This window comes from Littorina saxatilis, linkage group LG9, assembly GCF_037325665.1.
Source record: "Littorina saxatilis isolate snail1 linkage group LG9, US_GU_Lsax_2.0, whole genome shotgun sequence".
Lineage (NCBI taxonomy): Eukaryota > Metazoa > Mollusca > Gastropoda > Littorinimorpha > Littorinidae > Littorina > Littorina saxatilis.
This window is the reverse complement of record NC_090253.1, coordinates 3,364,167-3,388,166: the sequence shown is the minus strand read 5'-3', so window position 1 is coordinate 3,388,166 and position 24,000 is coordinate 3,364,167. Positions and strand designations below refer to the sequence as shown.

The 24,000-nt window shown below is 41.9% G+C and overlaps 1 protein-coding gene across 1 annotated transcript in view; it reads left to right on the top strand.

Moving 5' to 3' along the window:
- LOC138975082 (nitric oxide synthase-like) overlaps positions 1 to 24,000 on the top strand; it is a gene marked incomplete in the record, with an annotated part of 233,429 nt that overhangs the window by 131,141 nt on the left and 78,288 nt on the right. Inside the window, 2 exon segments of the mRNA XM_070347731.1 lie at positions 18,348 to 19,561; positions 20,099 to 21,220. Of these exon segments, the coding sequence (XP_070203832.1) occupies positions 19,397 to 19,561; positions 20,099 to 21,220 (1,287 nt within the window).

Genomic DNA, 24,000 nt, shown 5'->3' with positions numbered 1-24,000 from the left:
AAACAAATCCATGCATAATAAATAAACACTTTTAAAATAAGTAGTATTCCAAAATGTCTGATTGCTACTGTCGTCGTTGGTGATGGTGGCGTCGTGATTGTTGTTGTCGTAGACGTCGTCGTTGTCGTTGTGTTTGTTGTTCCTTCTCCTCCTCTGTCCCTTGACCATTCAATAGTCAGTACCGCGCGTGTCATGTCATTATGAAAGATCGTGTGTGGTCATTCCTGTCGTTTGTTCAATGAACAGCGAACAGAGCAGATGACTTGCACTTCCGGATTCGGGACAATAGTTCGACTCCTTTATATGTAATATTAGACGAAGACGAAACAGTCTTACGTCTAGTACCTTGAAATATGTTCTTTGTAAAACAATTCAAAACCGTTGGCTTGTTGTTCTTTTCATATTTAAAAATGTATGTAAATTTCATGAAAATGGAAACAGAAATAAAACATTGTTGAAGGCAATAATGACACGATGTCTCCTTTTTGCGGAGACAGAATATAGAACATTGTTGTCTCATGATAATTACATTAGCAAATTTGAATATTGGTTTGATTCAAAATCAGACTGTGTACAGACGATGGTGAGTTGTTTTTTCTTGTCTAGAAAGGATGTTGTACGCTTTTAACAAATTTTCTCTGGTCACAGACAAAGACATCGTTGGTTTTGTCATGGCATACACCAAATATAACTCTAAAATGATATAATGATATAATGTAATTATATAATCATATAAACTATCAATTACTCTATTGCACATGTCGTTTGCATTTAGACCACTTACTTGCCGTTGTTTCTCAGATCATGGTATACACCGTCGTCGTTTATCGTACGATTTGAGATCATGGTATACACCGTCGTCGTTTATCGTACGATTTGAGATCATGACAAAAGCTTGCAGCCAGAGCTTTTTGCCCTCCACACTGGCAGGGCTAGACATGCCTCCTCTTTCATCACGGGCTTGACCGAACGATCAATGGATGGTCTTTGGTCTGGACCTGAGCACTAAATCGTTGCATGCTACTCATACCGGCTCTAGGCATGGGCAGCTGTGCTTTGGTCATTGGCATGTGGATTCATTATTCTGTGTTGTTTGCAAGTGCTCGTACAATCGCTGAGGCCGTCCTGGCTTTGGTCTTTTACTGGGTGGTGGTACTGTTGTGGCTTCTGGAGAGTTTGGTATCTGGGTTATTCTCCAGAGCTGTGCACCAGTGGAAACCATATTACGAAGTTGACATTTCTGTAACCAACTTAGACATTTTAACCATACAGATTGATTTCCTAATAATTACTGGTTCCATATAATTTATATATATATACTTGGCCTGCAGAGAAAGAATTATAAATACTTGCACATTTCCTTTGTCTACGTTCAGTAAGTTACAAAGGTTTCAAAGTGCATCACCTTCGTAACATAGAAACCAAAGGTTGTGACATGGATTTGAATACTAGAAATAAAAAAAATAAAAAATAAATGTACTATGTTTTTGTTGCATGTCTGTATCATTATCTAACTGGAGTATTTTTAAACAAAAGTAAAAAGAATACATTCTAGTTGCCATTTAATATACACTCCTCTGGTAGTCTCTTATCTATGGCACAGCAGCTAAGTGCTAAATTGCCTTGGTATCTTTTGTCCATGACTTGTAGAACTGTGTGGCTAGGTGGAGTTTCTTTTGTAACCAAAACTATAGTATTCTTTGAGTTCTGTTTCTGAAGTCTCTGATCTGTAGCACAATGCTATAGTGTCTTGGTATCCTTTGTCTATGAATTGTAGAACTGTAGGTGTGGGTTTTTAAAAGTTTTTTTGTATATACCAAAACTAAAGTATTCTTGGAGTTAGGTTTTTGCAGTCTGTTATCTAGAGCACAGCAGCGCATTCCTATAGTGTCTTGGTATATTTCGTCTCTGACGTGCGGTACGTTTGGTGCTATTCTCATACCAAAAAGTAAAGTATTCTAAAGCTTCAGCAGAGCCAATACTGGATTATTTAGACAGTTTTGTCTTTTGTAGTTGTCTTCATTGCTGTTTGTTTCCTGGGCAGGAGCTGACATTTCTATGTCACCAGAAGGAAGGACAAACGTACAGTTTCGTATTTCTACAGAGTCTGGAGTGTTAATTTATCACATGAATAACCTATTGGTATTCGTATGACCGGAGGCAGAAATATGCATTGTCTTTTTTACATAAATAACACAGGGGCTTCCCTTTCTTGTCGTTTCTTTTATATCATTGGAACAACAGTTCGCTGGCCATAGGAAGGGCAGTGAATGTCTCTGTGATGTCTGTATAGACTCTAACAAAGTTCGGCAAGTGGCAAAGCGATAGAAAGGTTGCGTCCCAAGACGCGCGCTTCAGGTCATGAAGAGTATATTGTTAACTTCTTATTTGTTACATTCACAATTCACTTATGAAAGCTGTTCACTGAACTGTTTGTTGATTGTAACCGTTAGGCTATTGCAAAGACGTCCTCAGATCTCGAGAATGAATGTCTGTTTTTGTAGGGTTTTGTCTTCTTTGGAAACTGAACTTCTCTAATACCTTTACATTTGTTATGGAAGGAATTTCACAGTTCTTTATTTGTGAACCAGACAATTGCAGAATTTGACCTTGTCTGGGCGGTCTTACTTGATTGTCATTTCTAGTCTGTTGCTGTATGTCTCTTTGTCATTCATTCTTCTGTCTGTCTTTGTCGCTCTCTTGATTTCTTTATCCCCCTCTATCTCTGTCTGTCTGTCAGTTTCTCTCTCTCTCTCTCTCTCTCTCTCTCTCTCTCTCTCTCTCTCTGTCTCTGTCTCTCTCTGTCTCTCTCTCTCTCTCTGTCTCCCTCTCTGTCTCTCTCTGGCTCTCTCTCTCTCTCTGTCTGTCTGTCTGTCAATCTCTCTCTCTCTCTCTCTCTCTCTCTCTCTCTCTCTCTCTCTCTCTCTCTTTCTCCCACATCCCATTAACCTCACCCCCTCCCCGCCTTTCCCAACTTTGCCACCCTCAAACACGCACAGACAAGCAGTCAACACTTCATCCCGGACCACTTTACACTTCTGTGCCACCCCTACAATCATCCCAACAAATCAACAACCCCCAACAGCAGCGGCCGACACACAAACACAGTCAGCATCGAGCAAAGACAGACCGCGGAAAGGCAATCGGTCATTTCCCCGCCATCTCCACCCCCTCCGGCTACTCTCACATCAGATTTGCTATGATTGTTTCGCCCTCTGATTGTTTGATGACCAACCCGGAAAGGGCAGCTAGCTGGACATACACACGGTGTTACTACAACTGCTGGACAAGACCTATATATAGCGTACCCACTGGTCAAGCGAGGGGAAGTTTTAGGGTCGCGGTGACGTGTAGGTTTGTGAAGGGTGCGGCGGAAACAGACAGTAGATACAGACCCGGAAACAGACAGTAGATACAGACCCGGAAACAGACAGTAGATACAGACCCGGAAACAGACAGTAGATACAGACCCGGAAACAGACCCGTTTGATCCAGCGAACATTTCAAAAAGTCCTAAACAAATTGGCAGTAAGGCTTTGTAAAGCCTCAAGCTAACTGGGCAAAGTCGACTACGCTAAGTATTCTTCGCGACGCTGGCCGCACTAAGCTTTAGCTCTGAGTTTTCGGTAAAAAGAGTACTCCGCATAGTCTTCGCGAAGTCGGCTTCGGGCTGAATTAAGCACCGCCTTTAGCTTTTAATACCCAAGAACAGTGTCAGTATTCAAGACCCTGAAACAGTCAACGGCCTTATGTGCACCAACACAACTACAGACGTAAGAAAACAAGACCATCTGGAGACTAATTTCGAGTTTAGCGGAAGCATAATTTTGTATTTAAAAGCCTAGAAAGAAAATGGTACTGACTGTGAGTTGTTCGTTACAATGGAATAAAGTTATGTTTGAGTCCGAGATGTCAAAACAAGGCCCACATTGCACAGTGGAACCTTCCTTTCAAGACCCCCCAATGAAAGACTTCCTCCCGTGTTTTTTCACATGTTTTGTTCATAACGTCTGTAAATGTACCCGCTCCTTTTTGGCTCACGTAAGTGTAGCCTATGCGATGCTAACTTTTGTCTGTCTGTGCATGCGTGCGTGCGTGCGTGCGTATGTATGTATGTATGTCTGTGGTAGAAACTTTAACATTTGAAGACGTCATATTACATTGACGTCACATTATGACGTACGAGGGTTAGACGTCACGCGATGGAATTACTGAAAGTCTCGGTGATTGTTATTTTGAGCGGGCCGAGACTATTTGGCAGTCGTGTCCATGTAAGTGCTACATGCAGACAGACAGATCTAGATCTAGTGTCTCGCTTTCCGTTGCACAGTTTCACCTATGCTCTTTCTCTGTGTGTGTGTGTGTGTGTGTGTGTGTGTGTGTGTGTGTGTGTGTGTGTGTGTGTGTGTGTGTGTGTTTGTACTGTGTGTGTGTTTGTACTGTGTGTGTGTATGTGTGACGGAGTGATTGAGTTTGTGTTACTGTTTGTCGATTTCTTACGTGAGCCTTGAAGGCTTCGCCTCTTGTTAAGACCTAATTTTCTCAGATTTTTGAAGGTCTTAAAACGGGGGTTCCATTATGTTTGAGCTTTTCTTTGAAAGTCCAAATACACAACGCATTAACGAGGGAGGCTGTGTTCTCTTGGAGGTCCGGCATTTGTGGACCCCGACTGTCCACGCCATGTTGCAGCCTGCAGTGGGTAGCATAGCAAATACAGAAGAGGACGATGAGACCATAGAGTGGTGTGTATTGTGCTGTCTATTTGCCCATGTCGGTGCGTGTGTGGGGAGCTATTTGCAGGCAGACTTGGCGTTTCGTGTCGCCTGTAAGAAGCTTGGACCACCGAGAGTAATTGCGCTGAAAACAGAACGAGGTGGGGAAGTAGTTGTGTCACGTGATATGGAGTCGTGTTTATATGTTATATTAGTCGTTTTCAAACCGAGGCTTGTGGTGTATACGATGCAATATAGTGTCAAAGACAGAGTGTGTATTGTAACTGGGTTATTGTATGACCGTGTCATTTTTTTGCATATTAAGTTAGTGTTTGTTGGAAACTGCAGAAACATGTTGTTTTTACTGTTTCCAATGGAGGAATATCAGAAAACAAAAGTTGCCATTTTTTTGAGTCACTTGAGAAAAAGTGACTCTATGTAATCGGTCAGTGTTCTTTTCTCGGAAACTATCAAAGCGATCGGGCTCATATTTTGTTTAGTCGTGACCTCCAATGACCTCTACACTTTAACGATGGTTTCGTTGACCTTTGACCTTTTTCAAGGTCACAGGTCAGCGTCAAAGGAAAAATTAGACATTTTATATCTTTGACAAAGTTCATCGGATGTGATTGAAACTTTGTAGGATTATTCTTTACATCAAAGTATTTACATCTGTAGCCTTTTACGAACGTTATCAGAAAAACAAGGGAGATAACTAGCCTTTTCTGTTCGGCAACACACAACTTAACGTTGGGCTTTTCTCGGAAACTATAAAAGTGACCGGGCTCAAATTTTATGTGAACGTGACTCATTGTGTTGTGAATAGCAATTTCTTCCTGTCCATCTGATGCCTCATATAATATTCAGAACTGCGAAAGTGACTCGATCGAGCGTTTGCTCTTCTTGTTTATCTTCTTACTCTCCCAAATTCCGATATGTTTTAAAACCTATAATAATATGGGTTACTGATCATTCCTTCGTATTTTCTCGTGAGAAAGACCGTAAGAGGATTATTTTACATTTAAAAATATGCGCTTTTTTCAGTTTATTGCTTTATGTTGGCTCCAAAAAAACGTTCCATATGACAGTTTTAATGTCTGTCCATCTTCCTCCCTTAACCCCCCCCCCCCCCCATTTCTTTCTTCCCATCTTTCTTTCTTTCTTTCCTATTTATTCTTTCTTTCTTTCTTTCTTTCTTCATTCCTTTTATCCTATGCTTCTTTCTTTTTATATCTCTCTCATTCACTCCTTCCCTCTCCCTCCCTCTTCCTATCTCATTCACTCCTTCCCTCCTTCTCCCTCTCTCTTCCTCTCTCATTCACTCCTTCCCTCCTTCTCCCTCTCTCTTCCTCTCTCATTCACTCCTTCCCTCCTTCTCCCTCTCTCTTCCTCTCTCATTCACTCCTTCCCTCCTTCTCCCTCCCTCTTCCTCTCTCACTCACTCCTTCCCTCCTTCTCCCTCTCTCTTCCTCTCTCATTCACTCTCCTTCCCTCCTTCTCCCTCTCTCTTCCTCTCTCATTCCCTCCTTCCCTCCCTCTCCCTCCCTCCCTCACTCTCCCTCCCTCTCCCTCCCTCTCCCTCTCTTCCTCTCTCATTTGATGACCTATTTGTTGCTGAAGTTGAATACAAAGAAAGGTATCATTTAGAAGACTTTGATCGAACGCAGAGTGACAAGAAAAAGGAAGTGAAAACTATGGCATGCAACGGCGAAAGTACAATTACCAAAACGAAGAACAATGAATTCTTTGTTAATTTTCTGTCGGTGTATACCATTTTTGGCAGCCTTTATTCTTGCACTGCTGTTCTTTTTAAAACTAGAAAACAACGACTCTGTTTCCAGTTTCTAGGATAAGAGTACTTCCTACACCAGACAAATTTCCCAGCCCCTCCCCTCCCCCCCCCCTTCCCTTCCCAAACCATCACCCCCTTACACGCACACATACACACATACACACACACACACACACAAACACACACACACACATACACACACACACTCACACACACACACACACACACACACACACACACATATCAGTTACCGGACACACCTTTCCTGTCGTTAGCTGTCTTGGAAACTAGAATACGTGACCATAATACTTGCAAGATACGATGCTTATCAATCCATAACCCTGTTTGAAGGAGGAGTCAGTCTTTTGCTAAATTAAGAATCAAAACTTTGACAAATGTCGGACAGAAGGGGGGGGGGTGAGATATGGTTGTAGATGGGGGTTGTGAAGTGCGGTTGTGAGGAGGGCGGCGGTGCGAAGGTTCCGAGTTGGAGAGAGTTTAGTTCGTGAGTTGAAGACACGAGCTATAGTGATAAATACGACCGTCGTTGGTCACAGACAACTTCTCTGTATCTTTTAGCAAACGCAATAGTGCACGGGACACTAGGACCATTGTTTCTGATCCAGGCCAGAGTAGTTTAGTCAGAAAGATCGTCGATCGCTTGGACCATGATGCTTTGCTTTGCCTTCCCGGCATTCCCTGCTTCAGGAAGAGAATGAATGTCTTACAATTGGATCAACAGCAGCAACGACCGCCACTTGTTTAGGATGTGTTCGGGGTGTGGGTGTGGGCTGGAGGTTGTGTGTGCGTCCGTGCGTGCGCGCGCGCGTGTGTGTGTGTGTGTGTTTGTGTTTGTGTGCGTGTCTGTGTCTGTGTGTGTGCCTGTGTTTGTGTGTGCGTGCATGCCTGCGTGTGTGCTTTCTTGACTGTATGCGTACGCACGTCCGTGCGAGTGTGCGTATGACCGTACGTGCGTGTTCTTGTGTGTGTATGTGTGTGTGTGTGTGTGTGTGTGTGTGTGTGTGTGTGTGTGTGTGTTTCATGTGCCTGTAGCCAAAACACAGCGTCTGGCATCAAGCTCTTCTCAGTCAGCGGGAATGGTTGAGTTATGTTCGCAGACGATCAGGTCGAGTTTGCATAACCATTACACTAATACCCTCTTCTTTTCCGTCTGTCATTTTATGAAGTGTTCGTGGTAATAAAAGTACCTTCTTTTGTGGGACAGAGATGGTGTTTTGGGCTGGGAAAGTGATTAACTGAAAGTTTGAAGTCTGATTTCTACCAATACGCGTAAGATTGTTAAACTGATGAAAAGATTGACCTGCTGAGTGGAACAATGGATCAAATTGTCTGAAGTTTGATTTGCTGAAAGGCAAGTGAGGTTTAACAAGGCGAGGCTGTAATTTATTGGGAGATGCTTCTTTCGTCGACAAAGGGTTTAAGACTTATTACACGCGGGGAAAAGAAAGAATGGTTATACGACTAAATCACTCCCAAATGACTTCTCTGTTCTTCATGTAATGAGTCATTTGGGAGTAAGTTAGTCGTATATACCATTCCAACCCTTTGTTTCTCTACAACTCAGTTCTCCCCCCCCCTTCCTCTCACACACACCCACCCGGTACCTTAAAGGTACTGAACTTGTCAAATCCAGGTGCACGGAGCCCCTGGGGCTTTTAGTCATACCTCAGGCAGCTATCCGTTAGAAGAACTACCAAGTTTCATTGACTTGCACCCAAAGAGTCAAGAACTGCGATTGTTTTACGAATTAATTTCGTACTCGGACCCGGCTGGTCTTGGCCTATTTTTGGATCTAAATTTAGATCAGGTAGATCACCACATCATGCACAAAAAGACACGTCACTAAGCAAACTATGTCAGACGTCATCATGAGTTTGTGTAAAACAAAATGGAGGCCGGAATCACTCAGTTGAATCGAACTCCGACCAAACACCACGTAATAACTAGGTTAATTTATGCACTCGCGTGAACAAGAAACTGTCGAGCTTCACAGATGTCGTCGTTGGGTAGTTTTGGGTTTGTTTTACTACCATAGGAGGATTTTTGAACTGTAAATGCACTCAGCTGCAACAAAACCGCAAAACGAAGGCTGTGACCTGCACTGTGCCTTTAAGAACTACTACGTCTTTCTCCCTTTACCTGTCCTTTCTTTTTCTTGCAGAAGACAGAATTTAATACATTTGCCCCAAAAACGGGGCCTATCTTGTTTAATACCTGCATCAGTACCACTGTATAGTTTAAATTAAATTAAATTAAATTAAATTAACTTTATTATCTCAAATCTGAGAAATTAAAATCGTAACGCATGAACGCAAAGTGAAACGGAACACTACATTATTTACAATAAAATACACGTACTAACTTATACGATTCTTATTTAACCAACATCTCGTTGAATACACACTCTCTCACCGTAAGGAGGCCACAGATTCATTTTTTGTTAAAACACCACATGTGGATGAAAAAGATTCATTCGCACAAAATAAACACATTTGAATTCCTCTTACAAAAATCTACACCTACCTGCAAAAGAATATACGCAATGATATAATAAAAGCTTACACCAATACGCGTAAGATTTTTAAACTAATGAAAAAAGTTACCTACTGCTTAGAGGGGCAATGGATCGAATTGTCTGAAGTTTGATTTGCTGAATGGCAAGTGATGTTTAACAAGGCGGGGGGGGGGGGGGGGGGGGGGGTATTTGTTGCACACAGCAATAGAGGTACTTTACGCAGAACCTTCTCGTAGAGCGTAGCACACCAGCTATTGTGCGTAAAGTGTTCATTATCTGCGTCAATATAGTGATCTTCCTGTACTGTCCAATATTTGCACCAGCGGCACTATAGGAATAGCTGCAGTAGGAATACTCCTGCACAAAACATACGTATAGCTAGTGTAATACACCAGTAGTTGTATGTGCTTAAAGTGTCCATTATCTGCGTCAATATAGTGATTGTCCTGTACTGTTTAATATCAGCATCATAGCACTGTATTTTTCGCAGAGTTGCACGCAGCAGTAGAAATACTCAGGGTTTCATTTACTAGTGGGCCCTGCCCCATTGAAAATGTCCCATCATTATACCCTTCAGTGCGTCAAAGGGCGCATTGAGATTACGTACCACTGCGCCACCAAATGTACACTTGACATTGGATTACACACACACACACACACACTCACACACACACACACACACACACACACACACACACACACACACACACACACACACACACACACACGCACACAGATAACACGATATATCGGCTAATTCTCAGATGGCACCATATTGCACCATTTTGCATCTTTGGTCAAAAACGCGTACAGGCCTCGTTTGCGCTTTTTGCCTTCGACAATGTCCCATCGGATTTTGGTTGAGGGGGACAAATGTCCCATTGCCTTTTTCTCCCAGGCTAAACCCTGAATACTCCTATGCAAAACGAACGTTTAGCTAGCGTAATACACCAGACGTTGTGCTTAAAGCGTTCATAATCTGCGTCAATACAGCGATTGTCTTGTATTGTTTAATGTCAGCATCATGCAGTAGCACTGTATTGTTAGCATAGTTGTACACATCATTAGGGATACGCCCACTCAAAACGTACGTGTAGCTAGTGTAATACACCGGTGAGGGGACTGTTCATCATCTGCGTCAATACAGCAATTGTCTTGTACTGGCTAATGCCCGCATCAGTGGCATTGTATACTAAAGCAGGAGGAGAGATACTTGTACGCAGAATTTGGAGCACGATACCCGAGCGATTGGTCAATACGATTCATTATACACGTCCATAGAGTGATTGTCTTGTACTGTCCATCTTCTGCATCAACACACAGGGAACAACGACCTGTGATCGGTATGGGTTGTTTGGTATCATCCGTGACACAGAACGTATCGAACTGTCGAGGAGGTATGGGAGTCAGGTATGGAACGTGTATCCATTGTTTGCTGTAGGCTGAGCGTCATCAAAGGTTTTATGCAATACAGTGTTCTAGATGATCGAACGTCTAGCAAAGACCTGTACGCGTACGTGTAGATATTGCGTCATCCGTGACTCACCTTTTTTTATGTTCCAAATCATACGTTGTTTTGCTCCCACCAAGACTGCATATCTTGGCAAACGCGTGACGTAAAACCTAGATTTGATGACGTTACCCGTACGCGTTCCCTTACACGTGCTGAAAAGTGCCACATCTAGATCTTGCTAATAAGAGGAGAAAAGAAAACTGAAGACAGCTCTGCAAAGTATACAGTGTAACTGTTGCTGATATTGCAGCATTGACACTGGTCTACTGAAATCCAAAAACATATTGGTAACGTTCCAAAATCCAGAGCTAAAAATCGAATCTTTATTGTTTGACAAAAGAAGATGTTCACAAGTATAAATGGACTGAATGGTCTTTATAAAAGACAGACAGACAAATATTTATAAGACGCATAACAAAATAGAAGAATTTGCTGAATGTGCGTTCGATGTCTGACATGATAGTCCGAGTGCATGAATCGGTCTGGTATGATCAGCTTCGATCGTATATTCTGTTTTGATTCGGCCTACTCTTTAAAAAAAAAAAAAAAAAAAAACACCTATAGACAAGTATGGCGTCTCACCGTAAAAGGTACAAGGTTCAGGACAACTCAGATTCTTTTACAGTCAGTGTTTTTAATTTGGTTAAAAACGTATTTTAAAAAGGTAAAAATGTTGTCCGGGGCTACGTCCCGGAATCACAGAAAGGTGTCTCGTGCAGAGGTAAGCGTCACTTTAGAGCGACGCATGCGCATACTTCCAAACACAGAATGTTAATTCCGGAAAAAAATTCAACAATATCTTTTAAAGTGCCAGTAAATTCAATGATCGAGAATGTGCTGAGTGACTCTAAATGTTTTTCTTCCAAGTCTTGTTTTCTTTAAAACACCAAAATCTTATGACTTCATACCCTTGCAACAGTTAGAGTTCATTTGATTAATTAGAATCGAACTTAGAATCATTTTTGCCAGTGGTATTAACATTTTCGGTCAAATAACCGTCCACACCTATTTCAAGACTGCGAAAATGGGAAGCCGAAAACTAATTCCACTATCAACTGCACAATCGATCCAAACGAAAAAGAAGCAAGCTAGTTAAAAAAATTGTCAAGGAAAAAAATGAACTGAAAATAGATTTTCAAAGAGGAAGGAGCTGAAACATTAACACAGTTGCACAGGAAAAGTCATCAATACGGTGTGGTTTGTTTTATCCAAAACCACGCTTTGCTGCCATTGTTGAAACAGTTTCACAACTACTGTCAAACGATGTCGTCTCATTTAGCCCTTTTCCTCTTTCGTCTGTTGGGGGGGTTCGACTGACGATTGATCACCATGTTTGAAACGCTCTTCGATTTCTCTCCGTCCAAAACCGACGGGGAAACTGCTGGTTTGTTTTTCGCCGCCATTTTATTTGCTTTTGTCAGGGGCCTGGCGGGCATGCGTGAGTGTTGAATCGTGTCGCTTAGGCGCTGGGTAATTCTGTCGCTTAACGCAGCAAAAAAGTCGCTGTTTTGGGTAGAAAGTGTTTTTTTCTTTTGACGGCAATGAGGATGCTTCAGGTACTTATTTTGAACTATAGTGAAAGGAAAGGAGAATTAGTTGAGAATTAAACAATCATTTTAAATTATCACCCTACAAGAAAAAAATGGTTGGCGTCACAGAATTAGGAGGATCGCAACCGTGTTTTGTAAAGCCATCTGTTAAAACTCTCTGTTTAAGACACCAGTCCAGAGTTGATGAAAACATGTTACTTTATTGAAGGCATTCAGTTATGAATGTGTGGGGGTCCCGGTTAGCTCAGTTGGTAGAGCACTGGACTTGTGATCGTAAGGTCGCAGGTTCGAATCCGGGCCGGGATGGACACGGGTTGGACATGATGCGAATCAGGGTGTGTGGAAATTGTTCTTTATGCAATATTTTTTAGAATGACAGAGTAATCAATAAGTTACTATGCTTTGGTAATTACTGCTTTCGTATGAAATGAATATCATTTTGTAATGCAGAAAACACACACACAAACAAACACACACACAAAAACAATTAAAAACAAGTCGCGTAAGGCGAAAATACAATATTTAGTCAAGTAGCTGTCGAACTCACAGAATGAAACTGAACGCAATGCCATTTTTCAGCAAGACCGTATACTCGTAGCATCGTCAGTCCACCGCTCATGGCAAAGGCAGTAAAATTGACAAGAAGAGCGGGGTAGTAGTTGCGCTAAGAAGGATAGCACGCTTTTCTGTACCTCTCTTTGTTTTAACTTTCTGAGCGTGTTTTTAATCCAAACATATCATATCTATATGTTTTTGGAATCACGAACCAACAAGGAATAAGATGAAAGTGTTTTTAAATTGATTTGGACAATTTAATTTTGATAATAATTTTTATATATTTAATTTTCAGAGCTTGTTTTTAATCCGAATATAACATATTTATATGTTTTTGGAATCATCAAATGATGGAGAATAAGATAAACGTAAATTTGGATCGTTTTATAATTTTTTATTTTTTTTTACAATTTTCAGATTTTTAATGACCAAAGTCATTAATTAATTTTTAAGCCACCAAGCTGAAATGCAATACCGAAGTCCGGGCTTCGTCGAAGATTACTTGACCAAAATTTCAACCAATTTGGTTGAAAAATGAGGGCGTGACAGTGCCGCCTCAACTTTCACGAAAAGCCGGATATGACGTCATCAAAGACATTTATCAAAAAAAAGAAAAAAACGTTCGGGGATTTCATACCCAGGAACTCTCATGTCAAATTTCATAAAGATCGGTCCAGTAGTTTAGTCTGAATCGCTCTACACACACACACACAGACACACACACGCACACACGCACACACGCACATACACCACGACCCTCGTTTCGATTCCCCCTCGATGTTAAAATATTTAGTCAAAACTTGACTAAATATAAAAAGACTGTTTGATACAGCCGACGTTTAAACTCCACATTGACTATTGATCGTGGGGAAATTACTTTTAGTTTTGTAATCGCAGTGTTATATTACCAACACAGAATATGTTTCACAACACCTATACGATTATACAAGCCATTATTACCCATGAGAACTCTCCGCGGAAGGAGCAGCTGCTTACACATAGGTGGGAGCCCTGTCAGTAATGCCAATCCAGGTTCCGGCTTATTGAATATCCATGTTCTTGCTTACCAGTTCATCAGTTTGTGGGTTTGGTTGCATACCCGTCAACCTCGGAAACTAAAGGACCACGCTTCAGATGGGACTGGGGTGGTGTGGTGTGTTTACACTTTAACCCTACCCTTGATTAGGATGGACGTAATTAATCGATGGGCAGTTATGGACGGTATTTAACTTCTGTAATGATGTTGACCGAAAGAGAAGGGCGACCCCACGTACAATTACAGGTTCTGTAAGAGGGTGTTCGCTCAGCTAATAATTAATCATGAAAAGTTAATACAGTAGCATCGATCTGAGGATCGAAGTACAGTTCGAGGGTTGGCTGGTAGAAGTCACGTCGTTATGCTTTAGTTATATTTGAAATATCGCCTTCCAGCAACCAGGTTTTGTGCTGCATATTGTTTTTGTTTTTGTTTGTTGCTTTTTCTCGTTAGTCCCAAGAGGAGAGCAAGAGAGAGAGAGAGAGAGAGAGAGAGAGAGAGAGAGAGAGAGAGAGAGAGAGAGAGAGAGAGAGAGAGAGAGAGAGAGAGAGAGAGAGACAGACAGACAGACAGACAGAGACAGAGAGAGAGAGAGAGAGAGACAGAGCGAGAGACAGACAGACACAGACAGAGAGAGAGACAGAGAGAGACAGAGAGACAGACTGAGACAGAGAGACAGAGACAGAGAGAGACAGTGAGAGAGACAGTGACATAGAGACAGTCATACAGACAGACAGACAGACAGTCAGACAGACAGAGACAGACAGAGAGAGAGAGACAGAGAGAGACAGAGACAGATACAGAGAGAGAGAGAGAGAGAGAGAGAGAGAGAGAGAGAGAGAGAGAGAGAGAGAGAGAGAGAGAGAGAGAGAGAGAGAGAGAACGCAGGAACGCAGGAAATTTAATGCGAGGCCACCGGCATATACGCATGGGGGTTTACAAAAGACACAGGAAAAAGTAGGAATAAAAATCAACAACAAAATTTCATGGTTGTACAGAAACAACAAAAAAATATATATCGTGGCACGAAAATTTACAAATTTTGTCTCAAAGAATCAGTCATAGGAACAATTGCCTGTTTGAAATTTCTTCATCACGTGTTTTCATGGCATAATAACAATACATGGCTACAGCTCTATTAATGTATATACTCTCATTTTGTAGCAGAAAAATCAAGGGTGGTACATGTACATTGTCAGTGAAATATTTCAAAATATATTTTACACGTAGATCCTGGTATTTTGGGCAATGTAGCAGAAAATGTATTTCGTTTTCCACAGCAGGACAAAACGGGCACGTGTTTGGTACAGCACTATAGCGTTTGTTTCCATTCAGGTCAATAATTCCTAGGCGTAGTTTGACAAAAATGTTTCTAAATTTAGTAAGTGTGATATCTGTTAGGTATTTTTCCGGCTGCAATAAAGACTTGAACGAACTATACGTTGAAAATCTATCACTTTCCATTATCTTACCAAACCATTCCTGCTTATAGCAGTCAATCAAACGCTGTCTAAACGCACGCAAAAAAGCTTTTTCATGAACAACACCACCATTCAACCATACAAAGGAAAACCCACACATATGAGAGAGAGAGAGAGAGAGAGAGAGAGAGAGAGAGAGAGAGAGAGAGAGAAAGAGAGAGAGAGAGAGTGGGAGAGAGAGAGAGAGAGAGAGAGAGAGAGAGAGAGAGAGAGAGAGAGAGAGAGAGAGAGAGAGAGAGAGAGTGAGTGGGAGACAAGTTTACTGTTGGTTACAAAGAACGTAGTCTGGACAAAATGACTTATTCCCCCCTCTGCTTCTTTACCTCTGTAAACTTGTAGGGGTAGTTATTTTTCGATAATGACCCAGCAACCAAACAAATAACGACCCAGCAACAGCCTGAATCCTCGATAGTGCAATGGGTTGAGAAGTTGTTCTGTTTCGGTACTACTTTTTGTGACTGAAAAGTTCCGAACGCTCAAATGTACGAAGTATACATCTCTGGAGCAAACAATACAAACACACCGCATTTAAATTAACAACTACAGGCCTGAACACATGAATCTCCATATAAAATCCATGAGTTCGGTTGTTTTCTGAATCTAGATCTGCCGTTCATCACAAGCAATTTCCCGCAAGGCAAGTAACTCATACTTTGTCTAGCGACAAGAGTAGTTCCCCTTTTTTTCACTCAGTTTCTTCGACAACAGACTGCAATCCGACGGTCAGTTTTCAACAATATTTCATTTAATAAACAGATCACACGCAACCAAATGCACACATCTCATCAATTTAAACAACATAAAGCGGTTTCATACACTATTTTCCCCAGAAAACTGAACTTCATACAGTTTTTAACGTTGGAACACGGGTGCAAAAGTTCGTCTGCTAGTCCCATTTGACGAAAGAACATTATCTTAAGCGATACCAAAACATATACAGAACACACAATATCTGCCTTTGCCGCCACAGCAGAATAACAGCATATCTGTGTACTTGATTTTAGTCCAAAAAAGGAAAACTGACAAGAAGTGTTAACATAATGGAATGATTTGCACGGAACTATACAACCGCGCATTAATCGATCGCCTGCGCAGGTTGACTGGTTGAGTGAATAGGATTCGATCAAACTTTCGCAAAAAACCTCCTCTTTTCTTTGAATAACTGAAGAAAGGAGGAATAAAGAGGTTACACACCTCGTCTCAGTGATTATTAAAAATAATGGTCTCAGTTCGCGGTCATGAAAAATGCGAGCTTTAGCGAGCTTCGACCATTATTTTTAATAATCACTGAGACTCGGCGTGTAACCTCTACTTACACGATGCTATACTGATACGCAAACAAGTAGCCTGGCTTTTCTTACGTACCGGAAATGAAGACTCGTTAGCAGACGACACTTAGAGAAAACTTGACGTGCACGATAGGAGGCGGACACGATATCACGCATACATGTGACTGAAGGGACGGAGTGGACGGTCTTTTGCATTCCATTGACCGTTGTTGTTGGTTGCCGTGTTACCTTGGTGATTGTTACATACGTGCAGAGAACTTTGAATGAGATGCAAAGTATACCATTGTAATCGGGTTTTTTTCTTTCTTGGAGTGTCTTCGTGCTTGACTGTTGTTGAATAGGATTTGACATTATAGGAGACAAAAATAGGTTGATTGAGAAGTTACGATCAGTGAATGAGTAAATAAGGCGTCTGATTTTCTTTCAAAAAAGCTTTTAAAAGGATTTTAGACCATTTCTGTATAAACCACAACAACGCCAAGACTGTCATTATCATCATCATAATGATCTTAATCAAGCCTGACAGTAGCAGCAGCAGCAGCGCCGTCATCACCATCATCATCATCATCATCATCATCATCATCATCATCATCATCATCATCAATCATCATCATCATCATCATCATCATCATCTTTGTTGTTATTTCCTGTTCAACACAACTGCTGTTCACATCATTTCGTTTGACCTCTGACGTACCTCTTCCAGATTTGAACTGATGTTTTCTTGTTGTTGTTTTCTGGTCCTATTGCTTCTAACATCTTACATTCAATCAAAATGGCTGCTCTTTGTTTGTTTGTTTGTTTGTTTGTTTGTTTGTTTTTCGTTTTTATATTTAGTCAAGTTTTGACTAAATATTTTAACATCGAGGGGGAATCGAAACGAGGGTCGTGGTGTATGTGCGTGTGTGTGTGTGTCTGTGTGTGTGTGTGTGTGTGTGTGTAGAGCGATTCAGACTAAACTACTGGACCGATCTTTATGAAATTTGACATGAGAGTTCCTGGGTATGAAATCCCCGAACGTTTTTTTCATTTTTTTGATAAATGTCTTTGATGACGTCATATCCGGCTTTTCGTGAAAGTTGAGGCGGCACTGTCACGCCCTCATTTTTCAACCAAATTGGTTGAAATTTTGGTCAAGTACTCTTCGACGAAGCCCGGGGTTCGGTATTGCATTTCAGCTTGGTGGCTTAAAAATTAATTAATGACTTTGGTCATTAAAAATCGGAAAATTGTAAAAAAAAAATAAAAATTTATAAAACGATCGAAATTTACGTTTATCTTATTCTCCATCATTTGCTGATTCCAAAAACATATAAATATGTTATATTCGGATTAAAAACAAGCTCTGAAAATTAAATATATAAAAATTATTATCAAAATTTTTGTTTCCAAATCAATTTAAAAACACTTTCATCTTATTCCTTGTCGGTTCCTGATTCCAAAAATATATAGATATGATATGTTTGGATTAAAAACACGCTCAGAAAGTTAAAACGAAGAGAGGTACAGAAAAGCGTGCTATGCAGCATAGCGTAACCACTACCCCGCTCTTCTTGTCAATTTCACTGCCTATGCCGTGAGCGGTGGACCACGAGTATACGGTCTTGCTGCGTTGCATTGCGTTCAGTTTCATTCTGTGAGTTCGACAGCTACTTGACTAAATATTGTATTTTCGCCTTACGCGACTTGTTGTTTTTTGGATTTGTTTGTTTGTATGTTTGTTTGTTTGTTTATTTGTGTGTTTGTTTGGTCTACAATTGAGGACAGTTTTGCTTTTTGTTTCCATTTCAGCGATGATTTTCTTACTTTGAGCTTGACGTGTCTGCACAAAACTCACCCAACGCCATTCTTATCGTGACCTGTATGTTCTGGCTTGTGTGCAGAATTGACCAGAGCGCCACCGGCTGGCAGGAAAGACAACCCAACGAGCAGGCAGGGAGACAACCCATTCAAAGGGCGGTAATTCCTACCATTGGCCCTTTGATCACGACTTAGCCAACACAAACGGATTGGTGTCAATGCACAGTACACCGCTTTGCAGCACGTGCATATTACCGTGAAAAATACATCTGCCTCTGTGCTCTGTGCAAGTTTTGGGCCTGTCCCCAGCTTCAGGCTAAAATCAAAACGAAAAGACGATCATTTTGACGTGCGATATATACTGATGTCTGGACTAGCTTTGTTGTGATCACGGATATCTTCTGTAATCACCCTCCTGAGGCAAAACAATATTTGCCTTTGTGTGTGTTTGTGTTTTGGGATAGGGAGAAAAAAAAAGAACGAAACGAGACTTACAGTGAGGAGATTAGCTTGTGTGCAGTTATATCAGAACTAACCTGATTGTCTGTTTGTAAGGGGCTTGACATTTTGAAGCGTCTCTCTTCGACTTCGAAGTAGGGTAAGGTTTTGCGTGTCGAGACTATCATTCCATCGTTAGTATGTTGGACTCGGATACCCAGATGTGTTGTTGGACGCATGTGCGGCATTTTCTCTGGCGAAATGACAATGCAGTGTCCACTTAATAACTCCGCTGAGTTGGTGACAATTGTGTGAAGTTTCACCGACAACTGTGTGCGCCCTTGTTGAACAACTTGTGTGTTTCTTGTGTGGATTTTTGTGAACAGTGAAAGTAAAATCCGGTGTGATTTTTCGTCGGAGACGTTGTGAAATCTGTGTACAGTTTGTGTTTAAGATCATTCCACTGTGATTTGTTCTGTGCTCAAACAGGTGTCACTTTGTTCTTCTTTGGAAAGTTTGAACAGGTGTAAACATTTTTTAACCGATTTTGGGCAAAACAAGTGGATACCATAACTTCGACAATTTCTTGGAAATAGTAAATCAACCTTGTTGGAAACTTTGCAAGACTCACATTAAAACATCTTCCCTGTGAATAATTACATATACAAATAAAAAGAAACACCGAGCATTCAAAATGCCGACGTCCACAGAAGCCCTGCCAAACACCATCCGCGTGAAACTGATCAAGCAGAAACATGGCGGCCTGGGCTTTCTGGTCAAGCAACGGACACAGAAACCGTTGGTGGTGGTCGCTGACCTCGTCGCGGCAGGTATTGCAGAGGAAAGTGGACTTGTACAGGTCAGTGACCACATTTGGTTTGCACAAATTTTATTTTTTTTATTTTTATTTATTTATTTATTTATTTATTTTTTTTTGGGGGGGGGGGGTTGTTTTGGCTTTATTCATTACTGTTTTGTTACTTGAGGACATTGGATTTGTACAAGTAAATGGAACACGTGTTTTTGGACAATTTTGATTTGGTTTTATTTTTATTTTGTTGTGTTGTTTGAAAGACATTATTTTATTATGGTTTTTTTTGTGAGTGGCTCCATTCATAATTTTGTTTGCTTGGATTTGTTCAAGTAAAACGAACAAATGTTTGTTCGTTTTTTAGATACAACAAAATTACTTCTGGTTTTTTTTTCTTGCTGAGGAGAGAGTAATCCTGCGAAAGTTAGCAACATAAATAGTTATTTCAGTTTGTTGTTGTTGTTGTTGTTTCTGCTGCTGCTGTTGCTGCTGCTGCCGCTACTGCTGCTGTTGCTGCAGTTTTTGTTGTTAATATTTTTAAATCTTAAATCTTAATCAAGCCCACCTTTCTTTGTGTCAACCCAGGTGGGAGACATCATCCTGCGCCTCAACGACATCAACCTGGCCGAGATGAGCTACGGGAGCGCCGTGGAGGTCCTCAAGGCCGTCCCAAATGACGCCCCGGTCGTGCTTCTCCTGCGCGGCCCCGAGGGCTACACCACCCATCTCGAGACCACCTTCCTGGAGAACGGGCTGCCCAAGACCATCAGGGTCACCAAGCCCATCCAGGAGTCCATCATGGGCAGGATCAGGAGGACCTTCACCTCCAGCAACGGGGCGTCGTCCCCTGTGAAGAGCCTCAAGAAGATCTGCAAGGGGGACAACACTACCGACGGTAGCGGCAGCCCCGGCAGCAAGCGAGGAGGGGGCGCCAAGGAAAACGGCTCGGCCACGAATATTAACGGCGGCGCAGACAGAGTGGAGGTGGAGGTCGTGGATTACATTGACGGCGAGGTCGTCGTGCGGGTGGATTCCGGCAACACGGGTAGCGCGGATTCCGGGTACGCGGATTCCGGTGTGACCTTGATCAACGGGGACGGGACATACGAGGAGGGCGTGGTGGCTGTCAGTCAGAGGACGAGCAACGAGACTGTGCTGGACAATGGAGCAAGGGGCTCCCCCAAGATCGTCCTGACGTCGCCCAAAGTTACGCAGAACGGACCATCCAACTCCTCCAATGGGCCACGGTCCGGCAGCGGTTACACGCGCAAGGCCATCGAGATCGTCCAAGACAACGACGAGATCACTGTCGTTGTTAAGGGCGACGTGAGGATTCAGAGCGAGATGGACAACGCCCCGGACACCCCCAAACGCTTCATCATCTCCAGCAAGCACGCACCCAATCCCCCCTCCTCCACTGCCTCCCAGACCTGTCCGGAACGCCAATCGCCGGACAAGACTAACGGTCAACTACTGCCTAAAGACAAAGGCTCCCAGGACAACCACGCGGATGGGGATGTTTCGGACACGGAGGATGGTAAGGACAAAAACCTGGGAACTCCGAAGAAGATATGCGGCAGCCCGACCACCGGTCGGCGGAGCTCGGACCGCAGAGGGTCCATGGTCAGTCCCAAGAAGTTCGCCAAGCTGCACAACCTGATAGACGAGAAGACGTCGGTGGACGTTCTGCATCAGAAGATTAATGAGGTACGGGAGGGATGTGTGATGGTTTTGTGAGGGTAGTGATGTGTGTTGTGTTTGTCGGGGCGGAGGCGCGGGGGGAAAGGCACGTGTGTGCGTGTGTGTGTGTGTGTGTGTGTGTGTGTGTGTGTGTGTGTGTGTGTGTGTGTGTGTGTGTGTGTGTGTGTATACTTGCGTGCGAGCGTGCATCTCTCTCTCTCTCTCTCTCTCTCTCTCTCTCTCTCTCTCTCTCTCTCTCTCTCTCTCTCTCTCTCTCTCTCTCTCTCTCTCTCTCTCTCTCTCTCTCTCGGACACTTTCGTATTACAGCGGAAAAAATGTGTTTCTCCCGAGAAATGGCATTGTATGGTTGAAAGTTTGTGAGGCGACCTTCATTGTGTAACAACTCCTGTTCATTTTTTTCCCCAGATTTTCTCATCAGTTAATTTAAGCATGTGACATTTGTTCAACGTGTGGTTGTTTTCCAGCCTTTTGCATGGCTTATACGAATTGTTAAATTGAATTGATAACGTAGTCTTAGGCCAAGCAGTAATTCACCGTTTCTGATTCACTGACCGACCATATTTATTCCTCCCGAACCAAGACCTTTTATTTACCCTTCCGGAAAAAAAATTCGATTTTGCAGGTTTTACAACCAAAATTCAAATCCCCCCAAAATTAACCGACCTTCTGAACCTAATTGTTTTGGTCTTGTCATGAGAAACAGATATTTGATTGTTTATGCAGAAGGAAAACTTTTCGAGTAGAAGGTCGTCGGTGGAGATTCGATCAATGAATTGTTTTGAAAAAATCGAAAGAACAGGATTTGAAGGGTAGTGGGATAGGAAAGCATTAACATTAACAGCTATTGTGTTTTCAGCGTAGCAATAGGGTCCGATATTTAGACGAGACAAGTATAATGCCGACGAGTCGAAGACGAGTCGCATTATACTTATTCGAGTCTAAATATCGGACCCTATTGCTACGCTGAAAATACAATAGCGATTATATAGCTGTTCTGACCTTGATTTGTTGTTCCAAACTTACAAAATGACATTATTTGCGTCGATGCGTTGATCTCAGGTTTTGATAGCAGACGCCGTTTCTTGTGCGCATTAGTTTTGCGCAGGCGCCACAATGACTTTGGAAAAAAAATCGATTTGACAACACAGCTGTTAAGTTCATTCGTACACAACAAAAAGAAGTTTGAGTTTTTGTAAATTTGAACAAGACTTCTTATGAAGAAGACCAAAACACAACATCAACGGAAAACTAGAAACAACTGAAGAACTAGGATGCTACAAGGGGAGGAGAAGAGAACAGCTAATCCGTACAACGCGAGCAGACGACAGCGAAGTTTTCAGTTTGGGTGAATGGCATTTATACTTGTCTCGTCATGAAGCGAATTTTTCAACCTCAGTTATAAACGACTACATGAATGTTAGTGCCATGGGTTGTACATCAATACTTCAGAGGGGAAGTGGGGTATTTAGTGTGGAGTTACGAGATAAGAAAAGCCGAATGCGAAAGTTTGTGTCAGTCGGCAACTATGCTCACACAGGCACACAAAAACGGCTGTTCCGTTTTACTCCCCTGTTTGTACATCTTTCGACTTTGGGCATTTTGTGGTGTTTAGGGACAGAAAATAATTGGTTTAGTCCTGTTTCATCGGGTAGTTAGCAGAAAAGGGTATGCTATTGACATTTGTAAAGCTGAAAAACCTTCCCGAGAAGAATTTCAAGTTGTCAGTGTATACTGTTGTCGATTGTTAACATGGTGTGGTACAGATGGGTAAACCGGAACCATGCGTCTTTGTTATTGCCAATATGCTTTTGGATATTGGCAAAAATGGCTGACTTCCGTAGCATTATGCTTTGATGATGATGTTGAGACCATCCAATCACAGCCCCCGAATTCCCCCACGTGTCCATCAGAATAGCTATATTGTTTTTTCATAAGCCGGACAGGGTAGCCTGGCAATAAGAGCTCGTTGCACAACGCAGTCGTCTATGTTTTAGTGATAAAATCAATCGCGTCGTACATTCCCAATATTATAAAGTAGCTAAAACAAAAAGTCCTCCCTGTCCCTCACCCCCCCCCCCCAAAAAGAAAAAAGAAGAAGAAGAAAAAGCAGAAAAAGGTTGTTACTCAAAGCGGAAATTAGCAGGAAAGGGATAAGTACTGTGCAATAAACATGATCTGTGTGCTTATCTAGAGGTCCTTTTCTACTCGACAAGCGGTGACGATGTTAAGAGATTAGTTCATTCTCTCTGACACTTGCCCACACAGCGATGGTGAACTAGCTCGTCACTTGTGCTTGTTTTGATTTTCCTTTGTAGATAGGTATAAATGAAAAGCCACGACCAAGAAATTCGAGGAAGCGTGTTATTATTTTACTTTTTCGACTTTTTTTTTTATTTGTGTGTGTTGGATTTGTTTTCTCTTTTGTTCCGTATGTCCTATATTTATTGTGTGTGTGTGTGTGTGTGTGTGTGTGTGTGTGTGTGTGTGTGTGTGTGTGTGTGTGTGTGTGTGTGTGTGTGTGTGTGTGTGTGTGTGTGTGTGAGTGTGTGTGTGTGTGTGTGTGTGTGTGTGTGTGTATGTATGTGTGTGTGTGTGTGTGTGTGTGTGAGTTTGTTTGTTTGTATGCTTTCTTTCTTTATAGTTCTTTTTTGTTTTTCTTTCTTTCTTCCTTTCTTTCGTTCTTTCTTTCGTTTTACCCTTCTCTCTTAGTGAGGAAAGAGGGATGAAAGGCAACGAGGATAGATATTTGAATAGTGTTGTTTTTACAGACGCTCATACTAAAATA